This window comes from Kogia breviceps, chromosome 18 (assembly GCF_026419965.1).
Source record: "Kogia breviceps isolate mKogBre1 chromosome 18, mKogBre1 haplotype 1, whole genome shotgun sequence".
NCBI classification, from domain to species: domain Eukaryota; kingdom Metazoa; phylum Chordata; class Mammalia; order Artiodactyla; family Physeteridae; genus Kogia; species Kogia breviceps.
Genome location: NC_081327.1, coordinates 57,377,268 through 57,393,941, shown reverse-complemented (window position 1 = coordinate 57,393,941; position 16,674 = coordinate 57,377,268). Strand labels below are relative to the sequence as shown.

At 66.2% G+C, this 16,674-nt stretch overlaps 1 protein-coding gene across 1 annotated transcript in view; it reads right to left on the bottom strand.

The window, feature by feature from the left end:
• Positions 1 to 16,674, bottom strand: part of ZFPM1 (zinc finger protein, FOG family member 1) — a 69,301-nt gene that overhangs the window by 37,219 nt on the left and 15,408 nt on the right. The window contains exons 2-3 of the mRNA XM_059045894.2: positions 5,446 to 5,556; positions 2,650 to 2,778 (exon numbers count right to left, since the gene is read on the bottom strand). Of these exons, the coding sequence (XP_058901877.1) occupies positions 2,650 to 2,778; positions 5,446 to 5,556 (240 nt within the window). The remainder of the gene's footprint in view (positions 1 to 2,649; positions 2,779 to 5,445; positions 5,557 to 16,674) is intronic.

Here is a 16,674-nt window from a genome sequence, read left to right as displayed (position 1 = left end):
CCTCCAAGCCAGACAGCACAGGGTGCGCTGTGGTCCCGACCAGCCTGCCATCCCAGAGGAAAAGGCGGGGGTGCCCCCAGGCCCCCAGAGCTGCACTTTCCCCCACGGGGGACGGGGCAGGAGGGGCGACTGGAGATCAAAAGCCAGACTCAGATGGCGGGGTGGGGGGAGACGCGGAGGGGCGGGGCTCAGAGGCACAGTGAGGGGAGAGGGGCCGGGGAACCCCGCAGGGCGCCGGACCTGCAGCGAAGGCCCCGCTGGACACCCCTGTCCCCCAGCCGGCCCCTGGGCTGGGCGCTGCCCTTGGGGATGGCGACCGAGGCAAGCCTGCCACCCTATCGCCAGCACGGCGGCCCCTGGGAGATAAGAGCCCACGGGGCCTCTCTGGCTTCCCGGCCGGGTGATAAGCGTGGCCTGTTTGGGGTCTGATAGGGGGTGGCCACCACGGCGGTTGGCCGGAGGCCGCTTATCGGCCCATCGCTGCCCACTGCGCAGAAATTCCTATCTGTGGGGGCTGATAGGGAGCCTCCCAGCCCCCGAGGATGCAAATAGCGCAGGAAGCTCCCGGGTGCACCCACCCAAGCCACGGCCCCCACGGCCACCCCGGGGCCAGGTTCCGATCTCCAGGGGCCTCTGCCTTCCCGTCTGTAAAACAGGGATGGTGATACTGAGTCCGCAGGATGGGCGGGGACCGACCGAAGGACAGCTGAGGCCGGCGTCCACACACTTGCCGCCCGGGCTCCGGAGCCAGGTGGTGGCTCTGCAGCCCGGCTGTGCCACCTCCCGGGTGGTGACATGGACGGGCCCCTTAGTTACTGTGTGCCCGGCGCTCTCTGTGAAGGGGAGGGTCACCTCACCCCTGCCTCGAGGGGCTGGCGTGCGGACCGCCTCGCACGGCCCTTCCCACGGTCGCCCTGTCCGGCCGCTGCTCGCTCGGCCCCCCGCCTGCCCAGGGGCCCGTCAGGGTCCCGGGAACGCACGAGCCGCGGGCCGAGGCGACGCCAGGCCGGTCTCCGGGTGCTTCGCTGTCACCGTGCCCTAGAGCTGGGGAAACTGAGGCGGCAGAGCTGTCTGGCCGTGGGCCCCGGCCCCACAGCGCTGTCCCCCACACGCGGAACGGCCCAGCCCCGGCACGTGGGCACCCGGCTCAGCTGTGCCCAACCAGGGCCTCGCACACACGTGACCCGTCCCTGGCCAGGTGCTCCTTGTGAGGAGAGGACATCCCTGCCAGGGTACTTGGAGCCCCTCCCCTGCCTGTCACTGAGTCACTGAAGTGGGGTGCGGGGCGGCCGAGTCCATCCTGAAGGGCAGCGCTGTCCCTGTGCTAAGCCCCATTCCTGTCTTGGGGCAGCAGAGGGGACCCCCAGCCTGTCTAACCCAGGATGCTGCGCTCCCAGGCAGCACCATGGCCCATCCAGGTGGGAGACGCTGGCAGTAAACTGTTGCCCTGTGGTCGGGGGTCACCATCTAGGTTGTGACCACCAGGCTCATCCCTCCCTCTCTGGGCCTCAGACACCTACCTAGTGTAGGAAGAGGTGTGTTAAATCAGCAGGGGGACCGGAAGGCACACGTGCCACCTCATCTGCTTGGTGCCGTGCAGACATCACTAATCGATCCCAGCACCCTTTCCTTGACACCTTGGGATCCCGATGAAGGGTCCACATGGCCACTCGAACTGAACCTGGCAGGAGACCATCTCTGACACCCCCTGGGAGACCACAGGGATCCCCTCCGCCCTGGTGAGGTCTCCCTGACCCCCCGCAAGATGAGACCCTTGCCATGCGCCTCCTCTCCGCTGGCCACCGACTGCATTTGTGTCATCACAGCTCTCTGAGGACCCTGTTTGCTCAGAGCTGTACCTCGGGTACACAGCAGGTGCTCGATATGTGCTTGCTGCATGCATGTGAGCCTGGCCTGAGTGTGCGACCTCCATTCTCTCCCTCTGTTCCCGAGGACCACGCCCTCCCTCCTTCACCCAGCAGCTCCCAGGACCCCTCCGAGCTGCCCCGGTTCCCCTGAGCCACGTCAGTTGTACTTAGGAATCACGGCGACAGCCAGAACGCCCAGCCTGCCCTATACTCATACATCGGTGGAAGTGGGGAGCCATGGACAGAACACATCTGGTGGGCCCTCCGAGATCAGGATTCCAGCTACAAGTGAGGCTGGGGCAGCGCTGGGAGCACGAAACCGCCTTCAAAGACACGCCTGATCCAGGACCCCGCGGCTTGGAACGGCCTCCTGCCCCCTGCCACGTGCAGCAGCCACCCCGGGGGTGGGTCCTCTCCACCCACACAGTCTTGAGCCCCCAGCTGGGCTGGGAAGGCGCAGGCACTCGGGCCGCTCCAGACTCGCATTCCCACCTCCAGGGAAGCCTCAGAGGCTTATCTGCTGCTAAGGCCTGGGGTTTCGCCCTGAGCACCGGCACAGCCTGGCGCCCACCTCCAGGGAAGCCGCTGGCCCACAGACTGGCGGGACTGTGCAACGGGACAGACCTGGGCCCGGCGCTGCACCACCAATCTCCTTGGCCACTGGGCTGGGCCTGTCGCACCCACGCTGTCAGGGCGGCCAGCTCCCAGGGCCCCCAGAGGCTGGGCCCCAGGGCTGCCCCGGAGAGACAATGCCGCCAGACCCCGGTACAGGCGTGCTTACCTGGCCCGCTCCAGGGGCTGCTGGCCTCCTCCTCCTCCATCCTCGTCTCTGGCTCCGGACCCTCCGTCTCCTCGGAGCCTCCTGGGGACGTGGGGGGTGGTGGTAGCGGTGGGGGTGGAGGAGTGGCATCTGCAGGAAGGAAAACACCAGAAGGTTCTACTGAGCCTCAGGGCACCAAGTTGCCCGCCCACCCCAGCCTGTGGCCGGGAGGGATACTGAGGCCCAGGCAGGTGAGCACGTGGTGCGGTTCCGGCCGCCGCTCTCCCCCCACCAGCTCGTTCTCAGGGGGCGCCGTCAGACATCTCAGTTTCTCCCCCTTCATCTTTGGCCTTTAAAACCCCTCAGCCCCTTATTAACTGCGGCAGCAAGAGCTGCCCTCCCAGCTGCTGTCAATGATGAGAGCGTGGAGGGCCTACCGGCACGCCCAGGCCAGCAGACCCACGCGCGGCCGGCTCCCCGGTCTCCTCGGCCGGCAGCTGGGGGCTCCTCCGCCACGTCCCGCACCCAATTCCAGCCCAAAGGGCATATTTGCCTTCCCTGCTGGGCCCGATAACCACCGCGGCCCCCAATCGATGAGCGCCCATAAAAGCCCCCCCTTGGTGACGTCACGCGCCCGGCAGATTATTAATACCCGCGATAAGGGCCGTGATTAACATCGAATAAATCAATCACACGGTATAAAAGTCCTATTATTTTTGGCTATAAATCAACGCGGCTGGCATCCGAGCTCCAGCCACTGCGCGGGAGCCGCACTGGGCCCGCCCGACAGGCAGACATTGCTCCTGCCGTCTTATCGCGCCCATCAGCGCGTTATCACTGAGGCCTGTGCCAGGTGCAACCCCGGCTGTTTTTTTCCAGCTCCTCCCCAGTCCCGCCCCCGCCCCCGCCCCCGCCCCCACCCCGTGCAGCCAGGCTCCCAGATCAGATAAGGGGCCCGGCTCCCCGGGGCAAAGTCCACCAGTAACCAGCCGCTAGCCCTTCGGAGAGCGTGGCGCCCATTAGCGCGCAGCACCCGATGATAATGCTGGTGGTGATGGGGGCCCCTCGTTACTCCCTGGGCCCTTGGAGGGGCTGGAGCCCCGTTACGGGGCGGAAACCAAGGCTCAGAAGGGGCAGGAGCCCGGGCCGGGACAGGCCAGGGTGAGCGCTGGCCGCAGCACTAAACAACTGATGGTGATGGCGAAGGCAGAGACGGTAACAGCCGTGAACGAGAGCGCCGGAGCCCCGGCCCTGAGCCTCCACCCCGCCTGCTGCCCCGGGGGGAGCCGAGCAGGACGGGAGCCCCTGTCTTGGTTTCAAGTCCTGCTGGCCTAGCCTCCTTCTCACTGCACAGACCCAGTGACCCCAATGGGTTGCCGCTGGGGAAAGGGACACAGGCCACCAGGTCTCAGAGGACGAGGCTTACTGGGGGCTTGTGGTCATCCGGGGGAGACTCTGACACTGGCACATTCTGGGGATGGGGGTCCACAGTGAGAAGGAGCCCCCCACTGTCTGTCTAGGATATCCACCCCCCAGTCCCAGCCCTGCAGGGCTCGCCTCCTGTCCCCCCTCTGTGCCACCCCAGGGCCTTTGCACGTGCAGGTGTGTGTGGCGCAGGCAGCTCCACACGTCCTGCAGGTTTCTGCTCACTGCCACACCCACCCCATCTTGCCTTCAGTCCCAGTCACACCACCCACTTACCACCCTCTAAAAAGGCACCATTCATGGCTATGTCTCCCCCATTGGACTATGGTCTGGGGGTAACTCAGCCTCTGTGCACAGGGCTTCGTGGTACGGAATGGGGATGTGACTGAGATCGCTGTCCACGGGCAGCAGGGTGGCAGGGGGGGGTGGGGGCAGCGGAGCTCAGAGCAGGGGACAGGGCAGAGCCCACCCCCCCAATCCTCCCTCTGCTGACCCCCCAGCCTCAGATCCCTCTTCTGGAAAACAGGGGTGAGGGCGCTGACCTCCCCCAGGGCCTCCACCGCAGTGAGGCCCATCCTCTTGGGGGTCTTTGGGGGTCTCTGAGGGCACAGCTGGCCTGAGAAGACGGCCTGGCTTTGAGGCCCCTCCGGGGACCCGGACAGGGGAGGCCTCCTAGTGTCAGGTTCATTCACCCCTGGGTGTGTGTGTGGGAGTCTCCTTCCAAGTCCTGTTCTGAGCTTCAGAGAAGGGCCCCCCAGAACCCTGGGGAAACTTCCAGGAGGGCCCCAGGAGAGGTGCCAGGTGTCCACGGTGGGGTAGGGTTTGGAGCAGGCAGAGGGGACAGGGAGAACCAACCTGAATCCAGACTTAGGGTTGGACCCTGCTCAGGTGCTTACAGGCTGTGGGACCCTGGGCAAGTCTCTTAACCTCTCTGGGCCTCATTCCCCCGTCTGTAAAATGGGGTGATTGCCTTAACAGGAGAACCTGCTCGGTACCGAGCCCCACGTGTGCTGAGGCAGGCGACCCTGTTTCATCGAGGGTACACGGAGGCTGGGAAGGGGTGTGGCTTTCCCCAGGTCACTCAGGGCCCAGAGGACCCCCTGCCTCACCCTGGACTAGACCTTCCCCACCAGGGCCGTGCTCTGCCCACCTCTGCCACGAGGGCTGGTCTTTGCAGACTCTCTGCAGGTGTGTGCATCTCCTCTACCTGGACCAGCCCCCGTGGGCACGGGCAGCCCACACACACCGCCTGGTGCAACGCCCATTTCGCAGGTGTGAAAACTTGAGTCCTCAGGGGGAACTGGCTCCTGTGAAGTCGCAGCGAGGATGGGGACGTGGGGAAGGGTGCCGGGGTGCCAGGGCCCAGCCTCCCACGCCCACCGCTCGACTCACCTGCACCGGAAGGGCTCGGGGGCTCGGGCTCCAGCGCTGTGGCCTCCTGCTCCGGGAGGCTGGTGTCCGCGGCCTGGGCCTCTTCTCTGGCCTCCATGTCTCTGAGGGAACCTGCAGACACAGCCCCAGGGGAGTCGTGAGGCACTGCCTCCCACGGTGCCCACAACCGGAGTCCTGACCCCCCCCAGCACAGGCACAGCCCCGGGGCCGGGCGCAGTGGGGTCCCAGCAGGGTCTTGGCCCCCCAGGCGGTCAGAGGCCTACGAGGGAGCGGCCGTCAGCACGGGGGCTCCCCCATGATTAGATGTGCGAACCCCACCTTGTACCCACCCCAAGCCCTGCACCAATGCCTGGGGGCCACCCGGCCCCCTGCTCACCTCGCCGGCCCAGCCTGCAGCCTCTGCCGACCCCACAGGCCACTCTTGCCAGGACGCTGGCCCGGCAGCCCGACCCCCTCTCCTCTGCTCCAGGCGCGAGCGTGAGCGTGAGCGCAAGCGCAGCGCCGGCGTCTTCTGGGCGGGGCCTCTGGGGGCTGCCCAGGTGCAGGCGCACACTCTGCAGCGTCCCAGGGTCCCGGCGCACATCCACAACCCCCGAAGGTAAACATCTCCCGGGGCTCTGCACACCTGCCCCTGCGCCCGGGACCCCTCGTCCGGGAAGCTCCCACACTCGGGTTCTGAGGCCTGGGAATGTGCAGCGGGCGGGCCCCCGTGCCTGGCGCGCAGGAAGTGTTCGTCAACCTGATTAAAGGGGTAAATGGCTGATGGGACACAGGTGGGTGCACAGGTGTCTGCAGTCCAGCCTCCGGGGCCCGCCCACCCTCCCGCAAGCCTCACGCAGGGGGTGCCCCACGGAGCCCTCCGTACAGGTGGGAAGGCATGCAGACTGAGTGCCCAGACCACCCAGGGGGGTGGCGGAGCCAGACCCACCAGCGTGTCCCCAAGTGCAGGCCAGGAGGGGTCGTGCCAGTGCGGTGGGCAGCGAGAACAGCCGAGAACAGCTGTCCCTCTTCACCCTGCTCTGCGAAATCTCCCACAGGCCTCCTCCCCTGTCTCAGCGGGACCCCGGGGCCTGAGACCGGTGACCGGGCAGCGCTGCCCCCTGCCCCACCCCCTTGCCCAGCTCCTCCTGTGCGGACACCCGCCTGCCCGCCACCCCCCCCCTCCACTGCCCGGCTGCACCCTCTGGATTCTAGCTCCGGCCCCACAGACCCCGGGCTCCCCGGGACCCCTCAGAGCTGTGACGGTAGAAGGCGGGCAGGCGCTCGCTTCCCGTCACTTCCTGTGGCTGGGGCCGGGCTCAGACCACACAGAACCAGCCCTGGGCTAAGCCTCACGGTCTCTCACCGACGCACCCACGAGGTGGGCTCCGCGGCGGGCTGGGCACACCCCAGACTCGTGCCTCTGGGACGGGTGGGAGGCCTGACCCCCCGTGACCTCCCCTGGCAGACGCCGGGGCAGAAAAGCAGAGGCTCCCCGGCCCGTGGGGTCAGCCCACAGCCTGCACCGCCGGTCGCCCTGGCGGGCAGCTTGCAGGCCTGCTTGCCTAACTCTTTCTAGAAGCCCAGGCGCGTCTGAGGCTCACTCAGAGCCGGAGATGGTGCCCCCAGAGCTGTGGTCCCTCCTGCCGACGCCGGGACTTCAGGGCCTCAGTGGCCGGCTCTGGAGAATGGTGAAGCCCCTGCTTTCAGGGACTGCAGGGACCAGAGCCCTGCGGCCGGGCGATGCCGGGCACACGCGCATCTCCCCACGACTCTCTCCCCACGACTCTCCCGCCCAGGTGGGCCTCAACCACCCAGGGAGGCCCTGAGCTCCTGGCGGCTCCATTTGTGGGAGAACAAAGGCACAAGGCGTGACAGGAGCGTGAAGAAAGAGGCTGCCGGCTGCAGCAATTTATCCTAATGCTGCTAATTCATTCCAGCGCAATTAACACTCTGATAACACAGGAGACAATCACCAACCAGCAAATGGCTCCAGGCCCACAGCGGGGTGTGAGGGGATCCTGCCCCAATCCTGCCCCCCGTCTGCAGTCTGCGTCTGCCTCGGAGCCACTGCTGGGGCCCCGGGACACCCGCGGGGCCACCTGTGCACCTGGGTCCCCACTCCACCTGGGAGGAAGCTTTCTCCACTGGCTCGGGTGACACGCTGCTGCTTCCCGGGGTGCCCTGGGCTAGGAAGGACCCTGCTCGACCCCTGTGGGGCCCTTTATGGTCAGACACCCCAACTGCTGAGCCAGGCCAACCCACGGCCAGGCAGGCGGTGTCCTTGCTGTGTGACTTCAGGCAAGTCACTCCACCTCCCTGTGCTCGAAAAGCACAACAGCTCTGGCCCCGCAGGACGAAACTCGGTTTCACCTGTGTGCAGCCTTGGTCAGCGCCTGGCACATAGTAAGTGCGCAGGAAACACCACCCGTCACCGGCATCAGTTGCTACCACACAGCACCCAGCAGGGCAGTACTATTATTATTATTATTATTACTTTTTTTTTTTTTGCGGTACGCGGGCCTCTCACTGCCGCGGCCTCTCCCGTTGCGGAGCGCAGGCTCCAGACGCGCAGGCTCGGCGGCCATGGCTCACGGGCCCAGCTGCTCCGTGGCACGTGGGATCTTCCCGGACCGGGGCACGAACCTGCGTCCCCTGCATCGCCAGGCGGACTCCCAACCGCTGCGCCACCAGGGAAGCCCGAGGGCATTGCTATTATTAAGCACCGCCTGTATGTGGGCCCTGGGCTCAGCATTCTACAAATGTCTTCCCTTAAGCTCCCTGCCCACCTCGTAGCCCAGGGGTGGAGGGCGGGGCCAGCAAGAGGCAGGCCCCGGCGCCGGGCACGACGGGCGAGTGCCTGGGAGCCTTCCAACACCCCAGAGGTGAGGCCGAGTCATGCCCACTTCGCAGATTAGGCAATGGAGGCCCAGCGAGGTGGACTGACCTGCCTGTGGCCCTTGGCAGGAGCCTGACTCCCCAAACACCCCGGTCACGTGGACGCCGCCGAGGCCACAGCCCTCCTCTGCTCCAGGTGTGGTCCCATGCCGCCCCCGCCCTGCTGATGACCTGGGGTGAGGGTGACGCTGGCCCCACTGCCCGGCGGGAGGGAGAGGCCCGGGCCCAAGGCCGAGCACCTGTCCGGGGGCGTCCGCGGGTGGTGATGGTGGCCACCAGCACTGGGCACGGCCCCCGCTGCTCGAAGCCCCTCAGTTATCACGGCGAGCAGACGCCCCGCAAGCCGATCCGTCTCCTGCTCATTAAGCCGGACGCCGAAATGGAAATGAAAACATAATAGCTATTTGATTGGGGGTGAGATATTTTGCATATTGGCTTGGCGCTGATAGCGGAATTTCATCAACTCCCTTTTTTCATGCTTTAAAACTGAATTACGGAGACGGGCTCTGTGCAGCGGGATGATCCCAAGTCCCTTACGAGGCCCAGGCTGCCGATGATAGATGGCCCTCCCGGCTTTGATGTGGAGGCAGCTGCGGGTCCTTTTGATGACTGCCCCAAAGAAAGCCGGCGCTGGCAGCCGAGGAGGACAAAATCGCCCGAGGTGGCCCTGGGGTGAACCTGCCAGGTGGGGTGCAGAGCGGGGTGGCTCAGAGCACTGGACAGGGAGTCTGGAGGCCCCGGCCGAAGCCCCGCTGGCCCCTGCAGACTGTGCCCGCCCCCCAGCCACTGGAAGCATTATGAGAAACCAGAGCAAAGCCCCAGGAGCCTGCACCTGGACTCTGCGCTTGACCTCCGGCGTGGGTCTTTCCTGAGGCCCCGCTACGGGGCTGCCATTACACAGCCATTTACGCCTCTGTGGGGAGATCCTCTGTGTTCCCAACGCACAGAGGAGGAAGGAGAGGTGTGTCAGGTGTCGGAGCACGAACGCAGCCCCGATGGCCTGGGGGTGGGGTGGACACTGGTGGGCACGCGGCCCTGCTCGTCCCCCGACATCCCCACCGGCACAGCCTGGGGTGCGGTGGACCTGAGCACCCACGGCCTCCTCCTCAACTGCCGTTCACTCCTGCGTTCCTCATTCACACACGAAACCTCCCCCGAGTCCATCTCCCGGCACAAGGTCCTGGGGACCCTGCAGCAGCCGACACGTACCCCCCAGGAAAGAAACGTGAAAAATGCAAGTGTGGTCATTGCCACCAAGGAGAGAGGGAGTGACAGTCAGGGAGGGCTTCCTGGAGGAGGTGACGAGTGAGTGGCGATCGGGGACGGGACAGGAGGCTGCCTGCGGGCGGGGCTGGGGAAGAGCAGTCCAGGCAGAAGGAAGAGCGGGGCGCTGGGGCCTGGGGCCTCGTGCAGGCCACGCCTCCCCGGGCCCAGCTTCCTCACAGAAAGCTGTGCGTTACAGCGGCCTCGTGTCACGGGCTGGGGTCAGGGTTCAGCAACGTGGTGCCGGTGGGTGCCGAGCACAGACTGGGGGTTATTATTATAACTGTTGTTGTTGTTTCAACTCTCCAGGGAGGTGCCACACCTGCACCTCTCGCGGTGGGATGGGGGGCGGGGCATGGACAGGGGCGTGGGGACCTAGGGGCATGGCCGGAGGGAGGGGAATGAGGGTCCGGGGCCTGGGGAGGGCGGTGTGGGTGGAAGAGAAAGACCTCCCCCTAGGCCGGCGGGGGGCCCAGCCTCCTGTCCCGCCGGCCCCGGTCAGCCGGTGGGCGGGAGGGGGCATGGCGCTGCCAGGGAGAGACCCTGGCCTCTGGGCGGCACACAGCAGCCAGATAAGGGCCCGATAACAGAGAGAAAAATAGCAACAGATTCAGACTTTCCCACCGCCGGGCAGTGGGGCAGCTCGGGCCACGGCAGGGACAGGAGGCGGTGGGGACGGCCCGGTTCTCCCCGAGGGCGGCTGCGCCGTGTCCCGGGGGCTTGGGCCCCTCCAGCCAGGACGGGCTCTGGTCCAGCTGGTGCTGGAGGACGAGGAAACAGAGGCCCCGAGCACAGAGGCGGCCCCAGCCCCTCGGGACCATGTGACTTGTTCCTTACCCCCAGTTCTAACAAGGAGCTGGGCTGATTTCCAGGCTGAGCTGCATGGAGACAAGCGAGCGAGAAGGGGAGCCCGCAGCAGGGACGGGGGCGCAGGCGGAGCCCAGCGTGCGGGGCTCCGGTGAAGGGCAGGGTGTCCCACACCTCAGAGCCCAGGGCTGGCAGGAAAGGCGCAAAGGGGGGAGGCGGGCAGACAGCGGCAGGTTCTCGGCCCCCAGGGAAGGTCACCAGGGCCTAGGAAGGGTCCCATTTAACCAGGACTTCTGAAAACTTCTGCCAACGCTTAGAAGGAAGGCGGGTCCCTGAGAAGCTCGCACAGCACAGGGGAGCAGGCATCGTGGGGGGAGGCCCCTGGGCGCCTGTGGGTCCTCTCATGCCCACCCTCCCACCGGGGTACCAAGGCCCAGCACGGATGCCGGGCACCCTCGGTGGGTCCACCTCATGTCCAGCCCCCAAACGTGGCTGGAAGCTGCCCGCTGCTCTCCGGGCGCTCTGGCAGGGGGTCCAGGCCCATTAGCACAGGGCCGTCGGCTCCTAGCTCCTCCCCACTCCCGCCCTGGACGACAGCCAAACTGCTTCCGCGGCCACGCCCCTCCAGCCACGGGCCCTCAGCCCACACTGTCCCTCTTGCAGGACAGCCCCCCCTGGCCGGGGAGGCCTCCGTGAACTCTCTCCCCATCCCCGGGTCGGCCCTGGAGCCTTACATTTGTTCGCAACTGGCCCCTGGAGTGTTGCTCCGATGCTCTGTTGCCCTCCCCCAGTGCCCAGCAGGAGGACGGAGGGAGACCCCGCCCCGCAGCCCACTCCACGGAAGGCGCTGCCAGCGTCGCCCCTAGCGGGCTGTACCCTACAATAAAGGTGCACCCGTGGCCGCAAGGACGAGATGCGGGACCCCCCGGGAGCGCGGAGGGGGCCCTCGTCCTCGGGCAGCTCAGGCCGGGAGGGGCCCACAGGCCTCCACCGTGACCCGCCAGCGGCCCTCGTCAACCCAGGATCAGTTCCTGCTGACAACCAGGACGACCACAAAGAGGATGTTGGCGAGATAATCTTGGCTTATTCGAGCGGGCAGCCGGCCCCGCGGAGGGGAGGGCGAGGGTCCGGACCGCCGTGCGCGATGGGGGCCTGGGTCCCGCCCCCCTCCCACGCTGGCCCCGCCCCCCTCCCCGATACCCGGTGGCGGGCACGGCCTTGGGCCGGAGGAGACGGGAGGGCGGCGTGGGGGCGGCCTGACTCCCCGCCGAGGGTTGACTCCCCGCCGAGGGTCAGCCGGGTGGTGCTGGGGCGCACCCTGCAGCAGGGGGCTCACTTCTCCTTCCGGAGGAACAGACGTGAGCCCAGACCCTCGGCCTCTCAGGTTTGGTCCCCGCCTTGGCTGGGCAGGCCCCCGACACGGCTGTGGCTGAGCCACCGTGGGTTCGCCTGCCTTTGCTGCCAGGCTGTGAGCTGGACCTGATGCGCGCAGCCTCCCAGCCCCACGTGCACGCAGGCCGCGACCGGGAGGTGCTGGTGGCACGCCGTCCCGAGTAAGCCAGGCCGAGGAGAGTGGCCAGCCGCTGTCACAACACGCTCTGGGCCGTGGGAGGGCAAGGAGAGCCCTCTGCATCGAGGAAGCACTTGGGTGCTCAGAGCGGCCAGCGGAGGCCCCGTGCTCTAAGGAACAAGAGCCTGCCACCTACTTCAGCTTTTAACGTATTAAGATATCACAGAGAGATATCATTTGCATACAATAAAATTCATCCTTTTAAGTGTTATGCATCTTTTGGAGGCACGTTCACTGAAAGATGAGCAGGACAGTCCTAGGTAACCCAAACAAAACCCAGGGCCCCTGCAGCCCAGGCTCAACAAACAGACACTTCAGCAGCCCAAATCGCCACCCGCTTCTCTCCAAAGCTTCGCAGGGGTCAGTCAGGATCTTAGACCGCCTTTCCCAGTCACTTCTCCACCCCCCGGCTAACCCAGCACCTGGCACCCCTGCTTGGCCGTGCACTGTCCTGGCTTCCCTGTCCCTCCCCCAGACCCCTACTGTTCTCACCTGTGCTCTGACTTCCTCACGGGAGGTCTGGCACCTGGGCTGCAAGGGTGTGGAAGGGGGACCTGGGTGCCAGGGAGACGGTGGGTGGGTGCAGGGGTGAGGCCAGCAAGCGGGCTCCTGGGGGCTCTGCTGTCCCCAAGTCCCCGGGCCCAGAAACAGGAGCCCTGCTGTCCTCCTGTGTAGCTGCTGAGCTAGGACGACCCCGCCCAGGGCCTCAGGCACCCCACGGCCTGGGGTGGCCCTCTCTTCCCCCAGGCCTCCCTGCCCGGGCCATGGCCAGTCAGCTCCTCCAGCTCCTGCCCTTGGGGCCGTCAGCACAGATTCTGAAGGCTCACTGCTGCCTGAGTGACCGTCTACACCCGTCTCCCCTGCTGCACTTGGCTTCCTGGTGATACCCGCCCAGAACTCCTCCTTGGCTCACGTGCACCTCGGTTCTCTGTCTCTGAAGCCCTGACCGGGGGCCACGGCCCACCCCGACCCACGCCAGTGCCTGCCCTCCCCGGGCTCTGGGGAGGCCGTCCTGGCCTGAACTGTCCTGGCCCCGAACCGCCCGCCTTCTCGCTGCACGCTTACTCCATCACGGCCTTCTCCGTCTCTGTACCCAGGAACCGGGGCATCCCCGGCTCTGGTGCACAGTAGGTGCTCCGGGAACTCGGGTGACTGTGGGACAGGCTGGGGAGGGGAACCGGTGGGCTCGGAGCCGGGCGTGGCTGGGGGCCACTCGGGGCCACAGTGGTGGCGGCTGGGGAGTCTGGCATGGCCCCAGAGGGGAGCCTGGGGGCTGAGCCTGCTTGTTGGGGGGCTGTGACCAGGGACTCAGCCCAGGGGACCCCGAGCGGGCCACCTGCCCCCACTGGCGGAAGATAAGCCGGCCAGCCCTGCCTGGGGCTCTGAGGCCTGGGTGAGGATGGGGGCTCCACAGGATGCGGGGAGATGGGGCGCTGACACCGGGAGGTCTGCACCGCATGCTAACCCCAGCCACCCCCACTTCCTCCTGTGGCCAGCCTGCAACCGACGGGCGAACTTGGGGGGCTTAAGTGCCCCGCCCCAGGGCCACGCCCGCGTCCCCGGCGCGCATCAGCCCTCGAGGCCGCACAGGGCAGGAGGGACCGCGGGCAGCGCCGGGCCTGTCCCAGGCAGGAGTAACGCCGCCATCCCAGGACCATGACGACGGTAGCAGCACAAGCGCTCGGGGAGCCTGTGCAGCAGGCAGGGCTCTGGACTCACCCACAGGGGACTTCTGAGCCTTGTAAACGACACTGACTTAGCGTCGCTCCATTGTCCAGGTGGGGAAACCGAGGCACAGAGAGGTAAAGAAACCTGCCCAAGGCCTGACAGCTAGGGGAGCGACAAGCTGCCACCTGCTCTCCCCTCCCGAGCCCTGCACCCCCAAACCCACCGTCCCTGTTTGCAGAGGTGGGGGCCTGCTCGGGGGACATTTGGACCCAGGTCTGTGTGGCTTCCAAGCCTCCTCTCCCCTCACTGAGCCTCAGTGTCCCTTCCTGGCTCTGCGCCACACACAGCCTCAGCCTCGGAGAAGGCCTCCCTCCCCTGTGGGCAGCCCCCTTCCCTGGTCTGTGTGACTGCTGTCTGCCCCCTCTGACTGTTCCCTGAGGCAACGGGGGGGGGGTATGTCCATCTCCCCTGGCTGTTGTAGGGGATCAGCAGGGGTGTGAAGCAGCTGGCACCAGGGCCCCTCCCTCCAGGAGCTATGGCTCCCTCTGGCTCAGACCCCGAGACATGGGTGCACAGCCCTCGACAGTTTATGAAGCTCTGCCAGGACCTGCATCAGCACCAGCCTGTGGGGAAATGGGCTCCACAGCGCAAAGAGGGAAAATGGGGCAAGGAGCAGCCCCCCTCAGAGAGCAGGACCTTGGGCCACAGGGCTCTTCAGGACCAAGCAGAACCGAGACTGCGCTGGGCTCTGGGGCATATGGCTCTGTGCCCGGGGCACCTGCCCAGGCCTCAGTTTACCCATATGGGAAATGGGTATCAACCCACCGACCTCATAGAGCCGTTGTCAGTGTGGACAGGGAAGGGCTTTGCAGGAGATAAAGATGCCCCCGGATGGGGGTCCTTCCCAGGAGCACCGTGATTCCTTCCACCAGGCCTTCCATGTGCTGGGTCAGCCGTGAGCAAACAGGTCCAGATGGGGGTGAACAGTCTGGGTGGGAGGTGACCACACACCTTGGATATCATGAAGGGCCAGGATGGGTACAGGATAAAGAATGGTGGGTGGGTGTGGGAGTGGTCACTGAGGGCTCCTCGGAGGAGGCGACATTTAAGCTGTGACTGGGAAAGGGGAACCCTAGACAGAGGGAAGTGCCAGCGCAAAGTCCCGGAATCGGGAAAGAGTTTGGTGGGTTTGGGTGCTGCGGCTGAGGAGAGAGCACCGAGGCCGAGAGAGAGGCAGAGAAGCCGGAGCAGCCGGCCGGGGTTTATTCTCGGCACCGTGGGAAACTAAGCAGCAGAATGTGGATGCTGGATTGCAGGAAGGACCCCCGCGTGCAGCTGCTGAGGCCCGGCCGCCGCCTCCAGGCAGTCCCCCGTTCTCTGCCACCTCCTTGGTCTGGCTCCGCATCCTCCCCTGCCCAGAGCCTGTCCCGTCTCTCGGGCTAGGGCCAGCGGGCTGGTCCCCCACCTCGGTCCCTGGGGACAGGGGCCCAGGCGGGCAAGGCGGAGAGAAAGGGGAGCAGAGGAGGCGGGAAGAAAGAGCGGGGCCTGAGAAAGCCCAGAAAGCCCAGCCCGGCCGATAGGGGAGAGATTGGTTTCAGCCGGAGCCGCGGGGCTGCCAAGTCCACATCCTATCGGCGGCCTGCACTTACTCAACATTCATCACTGCTGAACTCGGAAACTTTATCAACGCTAGAGGTTGGCGCCATCTCCGGGCCTGGCCACTCCCGGCCCTCCGATGGGCCCGATAGCCGCTGATAGATTACACGAGATTGTTTCACTCTGGAGAACCGATTACGAATGCTCCTCGGGGGAGGGGTGCAGACCACGTGGCCTGGGTGGGGCGGGGAGGGCCCGAGGCCACTTGTGGGCCGAGGCGGTTGTCAAGAACACGCTTGGAGCATGTGGCGGAGACCCCACGTGTGACTGGTGGGGAGGGGGAGGGGCGACGCCACAGTGTGGGGTGGGAGTGGTGGTCAAGGCCATGGCACGTGGCAGGGTGGCCGAGGCCACAGCATAGAGCCGTGAGTGGGAAGGAGGCCCGGGGAGGAGGAGACGGGAGTGGAGCCTGAGAACGGGGGCCGCAGGCTCTGGAGTGGTTCTCTCCAGATGGGGCCGATAAGGACTGACAGATGGGAGTGGGGCCGCAGCTCATGGAGCCGTCCCGCGTGGCCTGCTGTCACATGGGCAGAGGCAGACGGCCTCCTGGAATGGGACGGGGCCCCGGTGTGACAGGGCCCTGCCATCTGATAGGTGGGGCGGGAGACCCCGAGGGGGATGGGCCAGGCGCCGAGCCCTCCTCAGCTCTCACCCCTGGGGCTGCAGCCCCTCGGGGCCCGTGGCCAGGTACTAGGAGGGCAGGCCTGCCCGGGCTCGTCTGCAGACCCAGCCCTCGGGCACGACTGCCCCGGGTCCCACACTAGGGCCCCCGTGAGAGGGTCCTCTCGTCACGGGGACCCCCGTGCCCACTTGGGCTTGGGTTTCCTTCACACCTTGGTGCCACGGCCCTGGGGGGTGGCTAGCTCCTCTTCCTCCAGGCAGGCCCTCCTGATGCTGTGCAGATCAGGAGCGGGATGTACACCGGGCCTGGGAGACTCTAGTGTCCAGACTTGGGGCCACACTAGCCCAGGTGTCTCTCCAGTGCCCCGGGGATGGCGTGCAGCAAGGAAGGAAAAAGCAGGGTCCTTTGGGCTCGTTTCCCTGCTGGGTGCGCCTAGGTCATAGGCAGCCGATCTACTCTGCTCCCACTGCACAGACGGGGAAACTGAGGTCCCGAGGTGCTTCCTGGGCCTACGGGGAGTTGGTGGCTGTGCAGGGCCGGACCCCAGACCTCCTGGCCCAGTGCATCCCTCATCTCCATGGGGCCCAGAGCCACAGTGTCCAGGAAGCTGGGGACGGCGGAGCACCTGGGCTTAAATCCCACCGGCAGGCCCCTCACCGCCCTGAGCCCGTTTCCTCAACTGAAACATTGGGAGTTAAAACATCAGCTTCAAATTCATAGACAAAAGTGGAAGAGAGGTTGCCCGGGGCTGGCAGGAAGAGGGGGT